The 19,936-nt window shown below is 48.4% G+C and overlaps 1 protein-coding gene across 1 annotated transcript in view; it reads right to left on the reverse strand.

The window, feature by feature from the left end:
• LOC309566059 (neural-cadherin-like) overlaps positions 1-19,936 on the reverse strand; it is a 214,732-nt gene that overhangs the window by 97,822 nt on the left and 96,974 nt on the right. The window contains exons 10-11 of the mRNA XM_082271084.1: positions 9,083-9,253; positions 8,553-8,725 (exon numbers count right to left, since the gene is read on the reverse strand). Coding sequence (XP_082127210.1) covers positions 8,553-8,725; positions 9,083-9,253 — 344 coding nt within the window. The remainder of the gene's footprint in view (positions 1-8,552; positions 8,726-9,082; positions 9,254-19,936) is intronic.

A 19,936-nucleotide genomic window follows, 5' to 3' on the forward strand; every position in this document is an offset into this window, starting at 1 on the left:
ACCGTCTCTCCAGATCAAATGATATTCATAATCATAGGCGTGCGTATGGAGTGTGCCAGGTGTGCCTGGGCACACCCTAATCACCCGTGTGGTGCAGATTTCCCCTGTTCAGATCCCTGATATTTCACCAAAGCCCCCTAACGGGGCTCCTAAGAAAAAAAAAAAATGAAATTGTAAAAAATAAAATAATAAATATAATAACTACTGACGCCATCAGTATAGATACACATGCACACACACGCATTTGTGTTTGAGCTTTTGGGTGCACACCCTAATGCAATAGGCAGCGCACACCTACACTATGTTACCAAAAGTATTGGGACGCCTGCCTTTACACCAGGCATGTCCAACATGCGGCCCGGGGGGCGAATGCGGCCCAGAACCGCAGGCAATGCGGCCCACTGCCCCCTGGCAATTTTAATTTTTTTTTGCTGGGTAGGAAGGAAGTCGGGTCAGGGACACGGCCACAGCGGCTTCCAACTAACTGTAGGCAGAGGCTCCCTCAGAAGGGATCATCCTCCTAGTTGTGTTAAATTAGTGCTGGGGAGCGGGGGGGGGCAGCGGTGTTTTATTACTTGTGTACCTTAACTATAGTATATATTCTATATGCGGCCCGAGAAAATTTCTCTACACTCAATGTGGCCCAGAGAAGCCAAAAGGTTGGACACCCATGCTTTACACACACATGAACTTTAATGACATCCCAGTCTTAGTCCGTAGGGTTCAATATTGAGTTGGCCCACCCTTTGCAGCTATAACAGCTTCAACTCTTCTGGGAAGGCTGTCCACAAGGTTTAGGAGTGTCTATGGGAATGTTTGACCATTCTTCCAGAAGCGCATTTGTGAGGTCAGGCACTGATGCTGGAGAAAAGGCCTGGCTCACAGTCTCCGCTCCAATTCATCCCAAAGGTGTTCTATAGGGTTGAGGTCAGGACTCTGTGCAGGCCAGTCAATTTCCTCCACCCCAAACTCGCTCATCCATGTCTTTATGGACCTTGCTTTGTGCACTGGTCCAAATCATTTGGTGGAGGGGGGATTATGGTGTGGGGTTGTTTTTCAGGGGTTGGGTTTGGCCCCTTAGTTCCAGTGAAGGGAACTCTTAAGGTGTCAGCATACCAAGACATTTTGGACTATTTCATGATCCCACCTTTGTGGGAGGAGTTTGGGGATGGCCCCTTCCTGTTCCAACATGACTGCGCACCAGTGCACAAAGCAAGGTTCATAAAGACATGGATGAGCGAGTTTGGGGTGGAGGAACTTGACTGGCCTGCACAGAGTCCTGACCTCAACCGGATAGAACACCTTTGGGATGAATTAGAGCGGAGACTGCGAGCCAGGCCTTCTACTCCAACATCAGGGCCTGACCTCACAAATGCGCTTCTGGAAGAATGATAAAACATTCCCATAGACACACTCTAAACCTTGTGGACAGCCTTCCCAGAAAAGTTGAAGCTGTTATAGCTGCAAAGGGTGAGCCAACTCAATATTGAGACCTACGGACTAAGACTGGGATGCCATTAAAGTTCATGTGTGTGTAAAGGCAGCTATATAAAAACACACAGAGGGCACACCGACCTAGTGCATTATCCCGAGACAAATCATTTATTAGATAAAAGCACGGTAAGTAATGTACTCACAAAGACAGCAAGAAATTGCGCATCACAGATCTCTGTACATTCCATCCAATGTATCAATACGTATGGGTGTAACAGTCACTGAAGACCCCATGGGCTGACGCGCTTCGAGGAATTCCTCTTCTTCAGAGCCACCAATGTGTAAAGGCAGGCGTCCCAATACTTTTGGTAATTTAGTGAATTAGTGATCGACCGATATCGGTTTTTTGTTGCCGATACCGATATTTTTGGCCATTGCATATCGGTATCGGCCAACATTGGCCGATATTTTTGTACATTTTTTTTATTTTTTATCACTTGACAGGTACTCTTGTGGAGGGGTCTGGGGGTCTAAAAGACCCCAGACCCCTCCTCTGCACTTTAAAGCATTCAAAACGCCAAGTTTGTCTGTTTTGAATGTTGTCATTTTTTTTTAATTTGGCGCCGAATACCCGGAAGTGAGGTCATGACATCACATCCGGGTTTTTGCATGGAGACCCGATCAGAGCCGAATGCGACTTTGATCGGGTGTTCGGCGGCCGTGCAGGCTGGTTGCGAGGGTCTCCCGGTGGGACAGGAGCCCCGAGCGAGCCGTGGAAGGCGGCGGAGGGGGGGGGACGTCCCCTCCCACTCCTTGTAATGACAGCCGAGCGGCTTCTCAGCCACATCTGTTATCATTACAAGACAGCCGACCATCGGCTATGGACGTCGGTACCGGGGTGATGCCTCTACTTGCAGGCATCACTCCGGTACAAGCACTTTCCCAAAATATCGGGAATATCGGTCACCTTGGTAGCCGATTCCGATATATTGGGGAAAGTACAGATCGGCCCTCGATATATATCTCCTTTGCCGATAATCGGTCGCTCCCTATAGTGAATGTATTCATTATTAAAGATTATAGTGACTCAGGAAAATACTTCATTATGACCACTAGATGGAGCAGGCAATCATAGTAAATAAGTATTTTGGTTTTGCATTCTCAGCGACTTGTATGGGGTAAGAATCAAATCTGAAATGAACAAACGCCCATTGACGCGGACCCTTAGCCTTGGATGCGTGTCGGGAGAGCGCGCAAAATCGCACACACTGTCCTGATGCACGAAATAAACAAGCCAATGTATTTCTCGTGCGTAGGGCAGTCCATTGAAATGAATAGGCTGCCCTACACGCGATGCACGAGAACACACATAAAACGCGTGCGCAACGCCCCCCCCCCCCCCCCCCCCCACACGCAGAGATGTGAACCAAGGCTTTCAGTGAGACCCGTCTATAATAATATACATGTTTCTGTCAGTTCAGTAAGTTGTTTGGAGGATAATCCTTCGATTTCCAGCAGTGCTTCATGTTGAAGAGCGTTGGCCTTGAGTTTGCAGTATATATGAATACCGGGGATCTCTATGGTGCTGGATAATTCACACCGCAGGCTTTGTATTATAATGAATATATCTTCACAAAGGCTCCGTTCTGCATGTATCTTCGTGCCAACTTTGCGTTGTGCTGCATGGTTTAGAACACGACTCGTTATGTGCCAAAGGATCCCGGAATCCAGAACAACGCTGCATTCACACAGGGCGCCAAATCACCTACAATCGGCCCTGACACCAGCAGCAATCTGTGTTCTGCAGAATAAATAAAAATGCCCAAGACTGACCGCTACACACCGTTACATGGTGGTCAAAAGCGTTTTACTACACGTTACCATCAGGGCCGCTGATAGAAGGGGGGGGACCACCAGTCCTCCTGTAGGGGGGCCCGGCACACAGGGGGGGCCCCAACAGCACGGAGAATCTGTGCAGTTGGGCGGAAGGGCAATTACAGAAGGAAGCCCTGTGCGGCTCTCTGCAGCGACTGAAAGACATTTTCTTTCAGCTACTGCAGGGAGAGACACAGACACAGGGCATTATTCCTGTAATTGCTTCTCCGACACCGATCCTCCCTGTTCTGCCTGCTTCTGATTCCCCCTCCTCCCCGTGTGCCCCCCTTTTCACTGTGCCACCCACGCAGATTTAATTTATTAACAATTTGTTATTAAAGCGGTAGTATACTCCGCTTTTTAATTTTTACCTACAGGTAAGTCTATAATAAGGCTCACCTGTAGGTAAAATGAATATCTCCTAAGCCTGCACGGTTTAGGAGATATTCACCCTGCATGCAGCCGCTCTGAAGAGTCGGCGTATCTTGCCAGACCTTCAGAGCTCCTTGCCGGCTCCTTGACAGAAAGTGAACCTCCGCGCACATTCGCGGGAGTGACGTCATCGCGGCACCGGCCACTCACAGCGCCGGAGCTGCCGAACCCGAAAGAGACGCCGAGGGGAACATGTCGGCTCCCTCAGCGGTGTCCGGGCGACCGTGTGGGGGCTTCGTTTTCAAGGGAGGGAATTTCATAATGTGCTAGTATGCGGTGCATTCTAGCACATTATGCCAGTGTCCTGCAGGTTTGTTTTTTTACAACCGCTTTAATAACAAATTGTAAAAAAAAAAATAGTAACTAAATATTATAATAAAATAGAAAAAATCCGTGCTACGGATGTATGTAACTGGCTGCAGCCTACCTCCTATATATAATCCAATGATGGGTATATAATAGAAATGGTAATAAGAGGGAGGTGAGTGGCGCTGGCCTGATGTTCCAAAAAACTAAGTGATTAATAAAAAAATATACAATAAATGATAAAAACTAAATAAAAGTGTCCACACGTAAAAGCAGCCTCGTAAATAATAAATATGTAGCATTAAACAACACTAGTATATCATTTAATGACACATAAGTAAAATTTTTATCATTTATTGTACATTTTTTATTAATCACTTCGTTTTTTGGAACATCAGGCAGCGCCACTCACATCCCTCTTATTACCAAAACATTACAATAAATAATTAAAAAAAAATTGTAAAATAAAACAATTATAAAAATGTTTAACAATAAAAAAAAAATTATACATTTTGTTTTTTAACCACTTTACCCCCGGCCACTGTGCCTCTACTGCGGCACAGTGGCTCGTTATCGTCCAGCGACGTAGACCTACGTCGGCAGACTCCTCCCCCTGTAGGCGGCACTCGCGCGCCGCCGGAGGCACGCTCCCGCTGTTTTAATTCACAGCGGGAGTCGGGCCAGGGGAGGAGCGGCGGCGATCGCCGCTGCTCTTCCCCGATCGTCGGGGAATCTAGTTTGGAGATCTGCCCGCCTGTGTAAGCAGAGTGGGCGGATCTCCTCAGTGACAAGGAGTGACAGATCGGAGTGTTCAGCATAGCTGAACATCCGATCTGTCCTTCTGTCACACAGTCACCTCCCCCACACGTCAGTAAGCACCAGGCAAACATTAACCCCTCCCTCTCCAATAAAATTAACCCCTTCCCTGCCAGTGTCATTTTTACAGTAACAGCGCATATATATAGCACTGATTACTGCAGTAATGTCACTGGAACCCCCAAAAGTGTCAAAAATGTCAGTCAAGGGTCCGATCTGTCCACCGCAATGTCGCAGTCCCGCAAAAAAAAATCGCAGATCACTGCCATTACTCGTTAAAAAAAAAAACACCAAAAATGACAGAAATCTTTCCCTTAGTTAGTAAACGCAATAACTTTTGCGCAAACCAATCAAAATACGCTTATTGTGATTTTTTCTACCAAACATAGGTAGCAGAAAACAAATTGGCCAAAAATTTAAAAAAAATTAGATTTTTACATACTTTTTGGGAGGAATTTCATATAAAAAAATGTTAAAAATATTGTTATTTTTTCAAAATAAACGCTCTTTTTTTGTTTATAGCGCAAAAAGTAAATATCGCACAGGTGATCAAATACCACCAAAAGAAAGCTCTGTTTGTGGGGAAAAAAAGGACGCAAATTTCGTTTGGGTATGGCGTCGCACGACCGCGCAATTGTCAGTTAAAGTCGCACAGCGCCGAATCGCAAAAAGTGGCCTTTACGTAAGACAGCAAAATCCTCCGGTGGTAAAGTGGTTAAAATGTAAAAAACTGTTATAAAATAGCTAATTCACACAGGATCTCTGTGATGTTTGTGTTTGCTAATAATGATTTTAGTGTATTTTTAGTGAAACTATTGTCTTAATAAATTAATTAAATAGGCTGTACGGCGCCCGTGATTTCTAACAGCAGCCCTGGTTACTGTAATGCAAGGTAAAGCTCAAACTACAATTCAACGCCACCAACCACCTCAATACCGGGCACTTTCACCCCCTTCCTGCCCAGGCCAATTTCCAGCTTTCAGCGCCGTCACACTTTGAATGACAATTGCACAATCATGCAACACTGTACCCAAAATGACATTTTTAGAATTTGTTTCACACAAATAGAGCTTTCTTCTGGTGGTATTTAATCATCACTGGGGTTTTTTTTATTTTTTATTTGCTAAATAAACTAAAAAATCCTGAAAATGTTAGGGAAAAAATTAGATTTTTCTTCATTTATAACATTTATAAATAATCTTTCTTCACAAATTTAGGTCAAAATGTATTCTGCTTCATTTCTTTGGTGAAAATAACCCAAATCAGTGTATATTACTTAGTCTGTAGAAAAGTTATGGAGCCCACAAACTATGGGATATATACAGTATATCTGACAATCCTGATGTACTGACGGACTATCCAATTTCTTGAGGCCCGAAAAAGCCAGGACAGTACAAATACCTCCCAAATGACCCCTTTTTGGAAAGTAGACAGTTCAAGGTATTTAGTTAAAGGCATGGGGAGTTTTTTGAAATGTTGTCATTTTTTGTCACAATTATTTGGAAAATGAGAAATTAATAAAATAAAATTTAAAAATATTAATTTTTTTCAATTTTTTCCTTTTTTTTTACAATTTTTTTTTTCTTATACACTGTAACCAGAGCAATACAGTGTTACCATAGTAACACTGTACTACTCTGGGAAAGGGATCAAGATTTCTCTTTTTTTTACACATTATGATGCCTTATGCCAGTGAATTCCATTAGTATAAGCAACCATTTTTACTGAATGAAACTGGTTCATTCGGTGTCTGTTGTTGTGATTAGCTGTGATTGCCCAAAGCTAATCACATCGTACAGAGGGGCTGTGATTGGCCCCGTCTGTACCATGGGATCACTGTGACCAATCATAGCTATACAATGGATGGCATGAAAGGAAGCCAATCATTGTTTACTTCTGTCATGTGACCTGCTGTGATTGGTCACTGCGATTACTGGGTACAGGCAGTGGGCTGGTTCAGATTGCGCTGCTGTGTTACCCCCGCAGCCGTGCGAGAGGTGTATTTTGGGAGCACGACACAGAATAACAGTGCTCACAACTGGCCTATAGCACGACGGTGTTAAATCTAAAAGGCATGCAGATGCTGTGTTTATTTTAGTAGGCAATGCACCTGCAGCGCACTGCAACACATTGCGCATGCTTACCCTGCAGGCTGTAGAGAAGGACCTTTGCTGTCTGTGTGGAAGCAGTGGCCACTCTGTGGCAGTCCAACCTACGCCCCCTGCTGGGTCAGAGCTAAAACTCCACACTCAGCAGGGAGCATTAGTTGACTGACTGCAGGACTAGAAGGTCTTTGCCAGGGCCGTCTTTAACACAGGGCAAAAGGGGCAGCTGCCCTGGGTCCAGTCATTGTTGTGGGGCCCAAAGCAGCTGCCCCTTGAGCCCGCACTGGCTGCAAATAGTTAATAAGTGGTTTTGGGAGGGCCCAAGAAAATATTTGCCCAGGGTCCATTCATAATTAAAGACGGCCCTGGTCTTTGCCATAGTGTGGTCCTTGCCCACGTGTAATCTGGAGCCGGTTCACACAGGCAGCCTGTATGGCGGTTCGCAGGAGCGATCCTGTGGGCGCGCGTGTTCCGCCGGAGGCGGGTGCCCGCGCCCACTTGCCAGCGGGGGTAGCCGATTCACGGGGCCGGTTCACACAGGCAGCCGGTATGGCGGTTCGCAGGAGCGATCCTGTGGGCGCGCGTGTGACGCCGGAGGAGCGTGCCCGCGCCCACTTGCCAGCGGGGGAAGCCAATTCATGGGGCCGGTGCCCGCGATTGCCACCGGGCACCCGCGACCGCTCCCCGTGAAGAGACAATGGCGGTCTGCTGTTGTAAACACAGCAGACCGTTGTTCTCTCTGCTATCAACACAGAGCCCATGGGTTCCTGATATTTAGGATCACAGGTCTCTGTGTTGATATTAAAAGCCCATCCCCCTCACAGTTAGAAAACACCCCCTTAGGCTCACACGTAACCCTTTGATTCCCCTTGAGTTAACCCCTCCCCTGCCAGTGTCATTATTACAGTAACAGTGCATATTTGTAGCACTGATTACTGTAGTAATGTCACTGGTCCCCCCAAAAGTGTCAAAAATGTCAGTTAGGGGTCCGATCTGTCCGCCCCGCAAAAGTTGCAGTCATGCAAAAAAAAAAAAAAAATCGCAGATTGCCGCCATTACTAGTAAAAAAATAAATAAATAAATAAAAATTACATCAATCTTTCCCGTAGTTAGTAGACGCGATAACTTTTGTGCAAACCAATCAAAATACTCTTATTGCGATTTTTTTTGCCAAAAATATGTAGCAGAAAACAAATTGGCCTAAAATGATGAAAAAATTTGATTTTTAAATTTATATTTTATTTTTTTTCCAAATTGTCGTTCTTTTTTTGTTTATAGCGCAAAAAAAAAAAAAAAAAAAATCGCACAGGTGATCAAATACCACCAAAAAGAAAGCTCTATTTGTGAGAAAAAAAGGACGTCAATTTTTTGGGGCACAGCGTCGCAGGACCGCGCAATTGTCTGTTAAAGTAACGCAGTGCCGAATCTCAAAAAATGGCCTGGTCATTAAGGGGGAAAATCTTCCAGGCCAGAAGTGGTTAAGGAAGGGCGGTAAAACTGCTACTCAGCCCATTTTATACCGACCCCACCTGCCCTTGTGAACAAACCCCTTTACCCATCACTGATTGTAAACCCGTCTCATACCCGAGATATTGGTTGGTTGACGTACAGCCACCCCGTCGTGCTGTTAATCTGGAAGAACAGCGGCTCGTCTCCCGCCAAGGAATAAGCAAGTGCCGCGTTTGGGCCGTAGTCCTCATCGCGGGCGGCGATACGCAGGAAGCTTGTTCCGACCGGCGTGTCCTCCTTTAAGAAATCTGTTGGATGGATTGAAACAGAAACATTGTAGCAAACATTACATTAAATGATTTAGGCCCCTTTCACACTTATGCCAACTATAAGTCGTGCCACGATTTTGTTACCACGATTTTGCCTGGACTTGAAGCATTGCCTATGTCTTTGGACCTCAAAATGCATTAACATCGTCCCAAAGTAGTGCAGGAACTACTTTGAAGTTGTAACGACTTGAAGTCCTACAGATATGAACGGTACTCATTGGAAATCATGGGGTACGACTTGTCACGCGACTTTGCCGCCCCAAATCGCAGGACAAGTCGCACAAGTGTGAAAGGAGCCTTAAAGTGATAAAAAGTAATGGCCTCAGAATGACTTACACTCGTAGCGGTTGTTTTCGAAGCTCGGGTCGTTGTCGTTCTGGTCGAGGATGGCAATGTTTATCTGGCAGAGGCTGATGAGGGGGTCGCTGGCCTGGTCGGTGGCCTTGATGGTCAGCGGATATTCCTTATCCTTCTCCCGATCGAATGTTTGAAGAGTGGTTATAATTCCTACAGAATAGATGAAAAAAAAAAAAAAAACAGCGAGATGAGACAATATCAATTTGCTGCCGCGTGTCCAACCACAGTTGCCCGACTGGACCAATCACAGTTAAAGGAAAACTCAATTTTCAGTGGCGTATTTTCTAAATACTCTAGAAACTGTTTTAAAACATAATATATATATATTTTATTATTTAAATATTTCCATTCAATTTTTATTGTTTGCAATAAAGAAAACGAGAGGCCTTCTGTATCCGCTTGCCGACCGCCACAGATATATTGCGGTAGGCTGGCTCAGCTGCACGAATCACCGTACCCATACGTTGCTCCTCGGGAGAGGGAAAGCTGATCTGCGGGACCGATGGCTGCGATTGCATTGTAATTTAATCTCAGTATAAATACAGCTGTTCTGTGAAGCCCTCAGAGGAGCGTTAGAGAACCTTGTAAACAAACAGGATCATGAAGGCCAAGGAACACACCAGACAGGTCAGGGATATAGTTTTGGAGAAGTTTAAAGCAGGGGTTAGGTTATAAAAAAATATCCCAAGCTTTGAACATCTCACGGGGCACTGTTCAATCCGTCATCCGAAAAACGGAAGAATATGGAACAACTACAAACCTACCAAGACATGGCCGTCCACTTAAACTGACAGGCCGGTGTTCTGCCAAAAACTCCAACGACGTTACTTCCGGTGAGTGTACACCCGGAATAATTGGAGATTTCGAACCACTTGGGGTTTTCACAGAACACCGGCAGCCTATACACTCCGGTAGATGCTATAATTAGTGCAGATTGTTAGTCCGCCCGCTAGTAACCAAAAACATGGCCGCCACCTAGGTGGCGACAACTAGCGGGCGGTCTAACAATCTACACTAATAATAGCATCTACCGGAGTGTATAGGCTGCCGGTGTTGTGTGAAAACCCCAAGTGGTCAAAATCTCCAATTATTCCTGGTGTACAATCACCGGAAGTAACATTGTTGAAGATCTCGGCAAGTTGGAGTTTTCAGCAAAACACCGGGCAAGGAGAGCATTTTTCAGAGAAGCAGCTAAGAGGCCCATGGGAACTCTGGAGGAGCTGCAGAGATCCACAGCTCAGGTGGGAGAATCTGTCCACAGGACAACTATTAGTCGTGCGCTCCACAAATCTGCCCTTTATGGAAGAGTGAGAAGAAGAAAGCCATTGTTGAAGGAAAGCAACAAGAAGTCCCATTTGCAGTCTGCGAGAAGCCATGTGGGGGACACAGCAAACATGTTGAAGAAGGAGCTCTGGTCAGATGAGACCAACATTGAATTTTTTGGCCTAAAAGCAAAACGCTATGTGAGGTGGAAAACTAACTGCACATCACCCTGAACACACCATCCCAACCGTGAAACATGGTGGTGGCAGCATCCTGTTGTGGGAATGCTTTTCTTCAGCAGTGACAGGGAAGCTGGTCAGAGTTCAGGAAGATGGATGGAGCCAAATACAGGGCAATCTTAGAAGAAAACCTGTTAGAGTCTGTAAAAGACTTGACTGGGGCGGAGGTTCACCTTCCAGCAGGACAACGACCCGAAACATACAGCCAGAGCTACAATAGAATGGTTTACATCAAAGCATATTCATGTGTTAGAATGATCCAGTCACAGTCCAGACTTAAATCTGCTTGAGCTTGAGCTATTTTACAAAGAAGAATGGTCAAAAATGTCCCTCTCTAGATGTGCAAAGCTGGTAGAGACATCCCCAAAAAGACTTGCAGCTGTAATTGCAGGGAAAGGGGGTTCTACAAAGTATTGACTCCGGGGGGGGGGGGGGGGTGAATACAAATGAACTCCACACTTTTCACCTATTTATTTGTAAAAAATCTTGAAAACCATTTATCATTTTCCTTCCACTTCACAATTCTGTGCCACTTTGTGTCGTTCGATCAACTCAATTCCCAATAAAATACATTTACGTTTTTGGTTGTACCATCAGAAAATGAGGAAAATGTCAAGGGGTATGAATACTTTTTCAAGGCACTGTATGTAGGAGGATCTGTTTCATCTCTGTGTATAACCTGAGGCCAGTTGCTTCTCTGGGTATATGTATGGGTTTACAACCATTTTAAGCCATTTGTTATTGAGGGATTCTTCTCAATGTCCACACATTTAAGAAGCACTGTCTTCTGCGATATATGTATCTTGAACAGGGCCGGTGCTACCACTAGACAAACTAGACGGCCACCCAGGGCGCACTGCCACCTAGGGCGCAGCCATGGCCGGTGCCACATTCCTCTCCTGTCCCCTACTCATCCCCAGTGGATGTCACCTCTAGAGAGGGGGGCATTTGTATATGAAGGGGTGTGAAGGGTTAAAGGGGGGCAGTGTGTATATGAAGGGGGTGTAGGGTTAAAGGGGGACAGTGTGTATAGGAAGGGGGGTTGTAGGGTTAAAGAGGGGCAGTGTGTTTAGGAAGGGGGGGGTGTAGGGTTAAATGGGGGCAGTGTGTACAGGAAGGGGGGAGGGAGGGGCAGTGTGTACAAGAAAGAGTGCGAAGGGTTAAAGGGGGGCACTTTACTTATGAAGGGATGTGTAGGGATAAAGGAGGGCAGTGTGTATATAAAGGGGGGGTTTAGGGTCAAAGGGGGGCAGTGTGAATATGAAGGGGAGTGTAGGGTTAAAGAGAAGCAGTGTGTATATGAAGGGGGGTGTGGGACTAAAGGGGGGCAGTGTGTATATGAAGGGGGTATAGGGTTAAAGAGAGGCAGTGTGTATATGAAGGGTGTGTAGGGTTAAGGGGGGCAGTGTGTGCAGAAAGGGGGTGTAGCATTAAAGAAGGGCAGTGTGTACAGGAAGGGGGGGGGGGCAGTGTGTACAAAAAGGGTGTGAAGGGTTAAAGGGGGGCACTTTGCTTATGAATGGATATGTAGGGTTAAAGGGGCAGTGTATATATGAAGGGGAGGGGGCAGTGTGTATATAAAGGGGGTGTAGGGTTAAAGGGGCGGCAGTGTGTATATAAAGAGGGGGTAGGGTCAAAGGGGGCAGTGTGTATATAAAGGGGAGTGTAGGGTAAAAGGGGGGCAGTGTGCATATAAAGGGGAGTGTTGTCACGGAACCATGAACCAGACGTACAACAACAGATAAGTGAAAATAAGAAGGCTTTATTGAAAATCAAGCTGAAAAGCAAAAGTCCAAACGGATGGCGAAACCGAGGCAGAGTCCTTGCGAAGCCAGAGGTCAGGAACCAGAAGGGTAGTCAGACGAAGCCGGGATCAGGAACCAGCAGGGTAGTCAGACGAAGCCAGGATCAGGAACCAGCAGGGTAGTCAGACGAAGCCAGGATCAGGGACCAGAAGCAGCAGCAGTCTTAGAAGCATGTGAACACAGGAGGACCAAGCAAGGAACTGAAGCCACAGACCTCCTATATATATGAGTTAGGCATCCAGCTCCTCCCAGTGGGAAGGAGGAGCCGCAGGGTGGGAGGCTACAAGAAACCCAGAAACCAAGATGGCCGCCAGCACATGTCAAACGAAGGAGAACAGCAAGAAGGTAAGACCATGACAGTACCTCCCCCTCAAGGGCCCCTCCTCCGCGGGGTAAAGAACGGTTTCTGAGGGAAGCGTGCGTGGAAGGCTCGGAGCAAGGCAGGAGCATGGACATCTGCGGAGGGAACCCAGGAACGCTCCTCTGGACCATAACCACGCCAATGAACCAAAAACTGCACCCGACCGCGGACCAGGCGTGAGTCCAGGATATTGCTCACCTCATACTCCTCACGATTGCCCACTTGGACCGGACGAGGCCGAGGAACCGAGGAAGTGAAACGATTACACACCAGTGGCTTCAACAGGGAGACATGAAACACGTTGGAGATCCGCATGCCAGGAGGAAGCGCAAGGGCATAGGCTACCAGGTTTACCCTGCAAAGCACTCGGAAGGGACCAACAAAGCGAGGCGCCAGCTTGGGAGTGGGCACTCGAAGGTTGAGGTTGCGGGTGGACAACCATACACGGTCTCCAGCCTGGTAGGAAGGAGCAGGCGCTCGTCTGCGATCAGCCTGGAGTCTCTGGCGCTGCGCAGAGACCTCAAGGGACTTCTGGATCTGTACCCAAGAAGCACGTAGGACGGAAAGGTGATCCTCCACAGCCGGAATATCCTGGGGAGAGAATACCTCCGGTAACACGGCAGGTTGGAACCCATAATTGGCCATGAAGGGAGACCACCCAGAGGAAGAGTTCACCGCCATGTTCCTGGCAAACTCAGCCCAAGGCAGGAGGTCAACCCAATTGTCTTGGTGATCGGAGACATAGCAACGAAGGAATTGCTCCAAGGCCTGATTGGAACGTTCTGCGGCCCCATTGGACTGAGGGTGGTAGGCCGAGGAGAAGGAGAGATGAATCCCCAACTGGGAGCAAAAGGCGCGCCAGAACCTGGACACAAACTGACTCCCCCGATCCGACACAATCTCCTTGGGCAAACCGTGCAACCGGAAGACCTCCCTGGCAAAAATCGTGGCCAACTCCTGTGCAGAGGGTAACTTCTTGAGAGGAACACAGTGGCACATTTTGGAAAATCGATCCACAATCATGAGAATGACCGTATGGCCTCGGGATGCAGGGAGGTCCACAATGAAATCCATCCCCAGGTGTGACCATGGACGCTCCCCGGTGGCTATGGGTTGCAGAAGGCCCAACGGAAGGTGCCGAGGGGACTTACTCTGGGCACAAACGGAGCATGCCGCTACATATGCGGCGATGTCGGAACGTAGGGAAGGCCACCAGAACAGACGTGAAACAGCCCAGGACAGCTGATTCTTTCCAGGATGCCCCGCGGTCTTGGAGTTATGGTAGGTTCGCAACAACCGAGTGCGCAACTCCTCAGGCACAAAACATCTGCCGTTGGGTCTCCCAGAGGGAGCACCAGATTGAGCCGCCAAAATCTGCTCACCCAGGGGAGAGGTCAGGCTGGTGCGAATGGCGGCCAGGATCTGATTCGGAGGTATGACCGAAGTCGGAATCGACTCCTCCCTGGACAGGTCGGAGTACTGCCGTGATAAGGCATCCGCCCTGATGTTCTTGGAACCGGGTAGGTAGGAGACCACGTAATTAAAACGTGACAAGAACAGAGCCCATCTGGCCTGACGTGGTGTCAATCTCTTGGCCTCAGAAAGGTAGGTCAGATTCTTGTGGTCCGTCAGGATGAGGACCGGAACCACCGAACCCTCGATCAAGTGCCTCCATTCTTTAAGGGCCTGCACGATGGCCAATAACTCCCTGTCACCAATCTGATAGTTGCACTCTGCGGAAGACAGTTTCCGGGAGTAAAACCCACAAGGAAGCAGAGGACCCTCTGGTGTTCTACGCTGAGACAGAAGGGCGCCTACTCCCGTCTCAGACGTGTCCACCTCGAGGACAAAGGGCAACCCAGGGTTGGGATGCGACAGAATCGGAGCCGACACAAAGGCGGACTTTAGAGCCTCAAAAGCTAGGATGGCCTCGAGCGGCCAGACCTGGGAATTACTGCCCTTCCTGGTCAGATCCGTGAGAGGCTTGGCTAGCATGGAAAAGTCCCTGATGAACTTCCGATAATAATTGGCGAAGCCCAAAAAGCGCTGCAGGGAGCGAAGACCACTGGGCTGGGGCCACTGTAAGACAGCCGAAACCTTCTCAGGATCCATGGAGAACCCCTCAGCGGAAATGATGTAACCTAAGAAGGTTACCTGGGATCGGTGAAATTCGCATTTCTCAAGCTTACCGAACAGCTTGTTCTCTCGTAACCGTTGCAACACTCGTCTGACATCCAGAATGTGGGTCTCCATGGATTCAGAATATACCAAGATGTCATCCAAATAGACCACCACACACTGCTGCAACAGGTCATGGAAAACATCGTTAATGAATTCCTGAAAGACTGCGGGCGCATTGCACAACCCAAAGGGCATAACCAAGGATTCATAATGACCGGTCCTGGTGTTAAACGCGGTCTTCCACTCATCGCCCGCCTTGATCCTTACAAGGTTATATGCCGCCCTCAGGTCGAGTTTGGTAAAGACCGTAGCCCCTTTAAGGCGATCGAACAGCTCGGAAATCAAGGGTATCGGGTAAGCGTTCTTGATCGTGATGCGATTGAGACCCCTGTAATCGATGCAAGGCCTCAACTCACCGCCCTTCTTTTTCACAAAGAAAAATCCAGCCCCTGCCGGGGACGAGGATTTGCGAATGTGTCCGCGTGAAAGCGCCTCCTTCACGTACTCCTCCATGGCCTCATTCTCCGCTACCGACAGTGGATAGACCTTGCCACGAGGAGGAACGGCACCAGGTTGTAACTCGATGGCACAATCGTATGGGCGGTGCGGAGGTAGGGCAACCGCGCGCACCTTATCGAATACATCCCGGTACTCCTCGTATTCAGGAGGCAACAGAGAGTCCGAGGAAGTACACAGCAACTTGACAGGCCCATGGATGCAACTAGCCCCACACTGCGGTGACCACGAGAGGATCTCGGCCGATCTCCAATCGAAAGTCGGATTATGCTTCTGGAGCCAGGGGTACCCCAAGACCACCGAGTAGTGTGGAGACGAAATAACCTGGAAGCAGACCGACTCTCTGTGAACGGCACCAATGGCTATCCCCACTGGAAGGGTCTCATGAGTCACGTGTGGCGGCAGAAGGGGTCTGCCGTCTATCGCCTCAAGAGCCAGTGGAGAACCTCGGGCCTGCAGAGGAATGGAATTGGCGGCAGCGAACACACTATCAATGAACAAACCACCAGCACCAGAGTCCACCAACGCCTGGGTCGTCACTGAGCCCCCGACCCAGGAGAGGACAACAGTGATCAGTGGTTTGTCAACACGGGAAACCGGGGACGAGGAGACTCCACCCAAGATCTGCCCCCGACAGGATCTCAGGTGCGAGCGTTTCCCGGACGGTTCGGACATGCCAACCGAAAATGCCCACCGAGACCACAGTACATGCATCGACCCTCGCGTCTTCGGAGTACCCTCTCCCCCTCGGACAGGCGAGCAAAGCCCAGCTGCATGGGTTCACCCCCAGCCAAGTCATCCCCAGGAGGCGTGGGAGGAGAGGGAGGCACGGGTGGGACAGCAAAGGTAGGCGGCGCCAATCTGTTAGGAGGCCTCCGCAGACTCTCCTTAAAGGAAGGTCTCTCCCTGAGTCTGGTGTCAATCAAAATCAAGAAAGAAATAAGAGACTCGAGCTCCACTGGTAGGTCCTTAGCTGCAACCTCATCCTTCAAGACATCCGAGAGACCATGAGAGAAAGCAGCGACCAGAGCCTCATTATTCCAGCCCACCTCTGCTGCCAGGGTACGAAACTCAATGGCGTATTCAGCTACGGATCGTGAACCCTGTCTGATGCACATAAGGAGCTTCGCAGCAGAGGCAGCACGAGCCGGCACATCGAACACCCTCCGAAGAGAAGCAACAAAACCGGAAAACTCGGCAACCACCGGATTGTTGTTCTCCCATAAAGGGCTGGCCCAGGCCAAGGCCTTGTCCGAGAGCAGCGAAATTAAGAAGCCCACCTTTGATCTCTCAGTAGGAAAGGCATGTGGCAGCAACTCGAAATAAATGCCCACCTGGTTAAGGAAACCTCGGCACTGAGTTGGCTCTCCCCCAAAGCGCTGTGGAAGGGGGGCAGAACCGGTCATACCCCGAAACACCGCAGGCGCAACAACAGGTGTCGGGGTAGACTCTGGCGCAACAACCGGAGCGGCAGTAGGAGCGGGCCCAGGAGCGACAACCGACCCATCGGCAACGGGAGCGAAATGAGCCGTGCGTTCAAGCAGGGTTTGCAACGCCACGGCGAACCGACCCAACAGGTGATCCTGCTGATCAAGTCTGGCAACCAGCGTGGGTAGCGAGGATGGCCCTGTACCGTCAGAATTCATGGCTTGGTCCTAATGTAACGGAACCATGAACCAGACGTACAACAACAGATAAGTGAAAATAAGAAGGCTTTATTGAAAATCAAGCTGAAAAGCAAAAGTCCAAACGGATGGCAAAACCGAAGCAGAGTCTTTGCGAAGCCAGAGGTCAGGAACCAGAAGGGTAGTCAGACGAAGCCAGGATCAGGAACCAGCAGGGTAGTCAGACGAAGCCAGGATCAGGGACCAGAAGCAGCAGCAGTCTTAGAAGCATGTGAACACAGGAGGACCAAGCAAGGAACTGAAGCCACAGACCTCCTATATATATGAGCTAGGCATCCAGCTCCTCCCAGTGGGAAGGAGGAGCCGCAGGGTGGGAGGCTACAAGAAACCCAGAAACCAAGATGGCCGCCAGCACATGTCAAACGAAGGAGAACAGCAAGAAGGTAAGACCATGACAAGTGTAGGGTTAAAGAGAAGCAGTATGTATATGAAGGGGGGTGTAGGACTAAAGGGGGGCAGTGTGTATATGAAGGGAGTATAGGGTTAAAGAGAGGCAGTGTGTATATGAAGGATGTGTAGGGTTAAGGGGGGCAGTGTGTGCAGAAAGGGGGTGTAGCATTAAAGAGGAGCAGTGTGTACAGGAAGGGGGGTGCAGTGTGTACAAAAAGGGGTGTGAAGGGTTAAAGGGAGGCACTTTGCTTATGAATGGATGTGTAGGATTAAAGGGGGCAGTGTGTATATAAAGGGGGGTGTAGGGTCAAAGGGGGGCAGTGTGTATATAAAGGGGAGTGTAGGGTTAAATGAGGGACAGTGTGTATATAAAGGGGGGGGGTAGATTCAAAGGGGGCAGTGTGTATATAAAGGGGGTTTAGGGTCAAAGGGGGGCAGTGTGTATATGAAGGGGAGTGTAGGGTTAAAGGGGGGCAGTGTGTATATAAAGGGGGGGGTGTAGGGTCAAAGGGGGGCAGTGTGTATATAATGGGGAGTGTAGGGTTAAAGGGGCGGCAGTGTGTATATAAAGGGGGTTTAGGGTCAAAGGGGGGCAGTGTGTATATGAAGGGGAGTGTAGGGTTAAAGGGGGTCAGTGTGTATATAAAGGGTGTGTAGGGTCAAAGGGGGGAAGTGTGTATATAAAGGGGAGTGTAGGGTTAAAGAGAGGCAGGGTGTATATGAAGGGGGGGGTGTAGGGTTAAAAGGGGGGCGATGTGGGGGGGGGTGCAAGTAGCTAGCCTTGCCTACGGTGCAAAATAGTCTAGCACCGTCCCTGATCTTGAGCTGTAGGTAGTAACTATTAGCCGGGGTTCCCTGAGACCGGAAAGTTATCTTAGGGTTTCCTCCATGGTAGAAGGTTAAGAAAAGCTGCTCTATAAGGATGACAGCACTGAAGCTTATTTTATTACAAATCTGAGATTGCTCAGGGGATTATAAATCAGACATTCCCGTTCAAGAATCGATGGGAAAGGATATGATAAAACAATCAGCAATTTCTTCAGAAGGGAGACAACTATCGTAGTGGAAGTAAAACAGTTAATGCTTCACCAGAGAACATCTTTCTAGTTTCCATACGGAGCGAGGCATTGGAGTGAAGGACGGTTCCATAATGGCTCATTATTTGAAGTATGCAAACATATATAGGAAAGGCACACTTATGGAGGACATCTTCTCATGCAGTGATCATACTACTGTATATACTGTAGAACCAGGATTCCTTGTTTCTTGCAACTGGTTAAAAACATCATTTTTTTTTTATCTATTCTAATTGGTTAGGAACAGAATTTGCCTGTAAGGTGTAAAGTAGGGATATATCTTCTTTAGCCGTATGCCAGGACTACTGTATTATGCCATATTGAGGACATCAACGGCGAGCCTCGGATAGGAGGTGGGGTTCCTGGGCAAAATTTTTTATTTTTCTATATTACTCATTAAATACATGTTTATACTTTTCCTTTATGTCAAAATCTAATCCTCTTTTCTCACACTGCTAAGAAGCTTAACCCCCGTACATACACGATATTACCGAAAGTATTGGGACGCCTGCCTTTACACGCTCATGAACTTTAATGGCATCCCAGTCTTAGTCCGTAGGGTTCAATATTGGGTTGGCCCACCCTTTTCAGCTATAACAGCTTCAACTCTTCTGGGAAGGCTGCCCACAAGGTTTAGGAGTGTGTCTATGGGAATGTTTGACCATTCTTCCAGAAGCACATTTTTAAGGGTCTTGGATATACTGGCCTCTCCCTGCTACCTCCAGAAGGCTGATATTGAAAGATTAGATCAGGGATATGCAAACTGTGGCCCTCCAGATGTTGCAGAACTACAAGTCCCATGAGGCATAGCAAGACGCTGACAGCCACAAGCATGACACCCAGAGGCAGAGGCATGATGGGACTTGTAGTTTTGCAACAGCTGGAGGGCCATAGTTTGCATATCCTTGGATTAGAGCAGGGGTCCTCAAACTACGGCCCGCCGGCCGGGATCGGCATAGGGCTGACTGTCGGTCACTCACTGAAGCTGTAATAAGCTTCAGAAAATGGTGGACCCGGGGGCGCAGAGCACTGCGCCCTAGCCCACCCATTTGTGTGACAATAGCGAATAAAAATTCGCTATTGTCACATGGATCCTCCTCCTGGCCAATCAGATTGGCCAAAAGGCAAACCCATGTCATTGGCCGAGGAGGAGGCGGGAGGACTTGAGGAGACACGGGGGACTGAGGAGAAGCCGCCCACCACTGCAGGTAAGTGCACTGGTCTCTCTGGCAGTCTCTGCACGCTGGTCGCTTTGCATTTAAAGGGGACATGCTGTGGTGACTCTGGCATTGAAAGGGGGCACGCTGTGGTCACTCT

The sequence above is a fragment of the Pelophylax lessonae genome (genome assembly GCF_965119305.1).
Source record: "Pelophylax lessonae genome assembly, chromosome: 10".
NCBI lineage: Eukaryota > Metazoa > Chordata > Amphibia > Anura > Ranidae > Pelophylax > Pelophylax lessonae.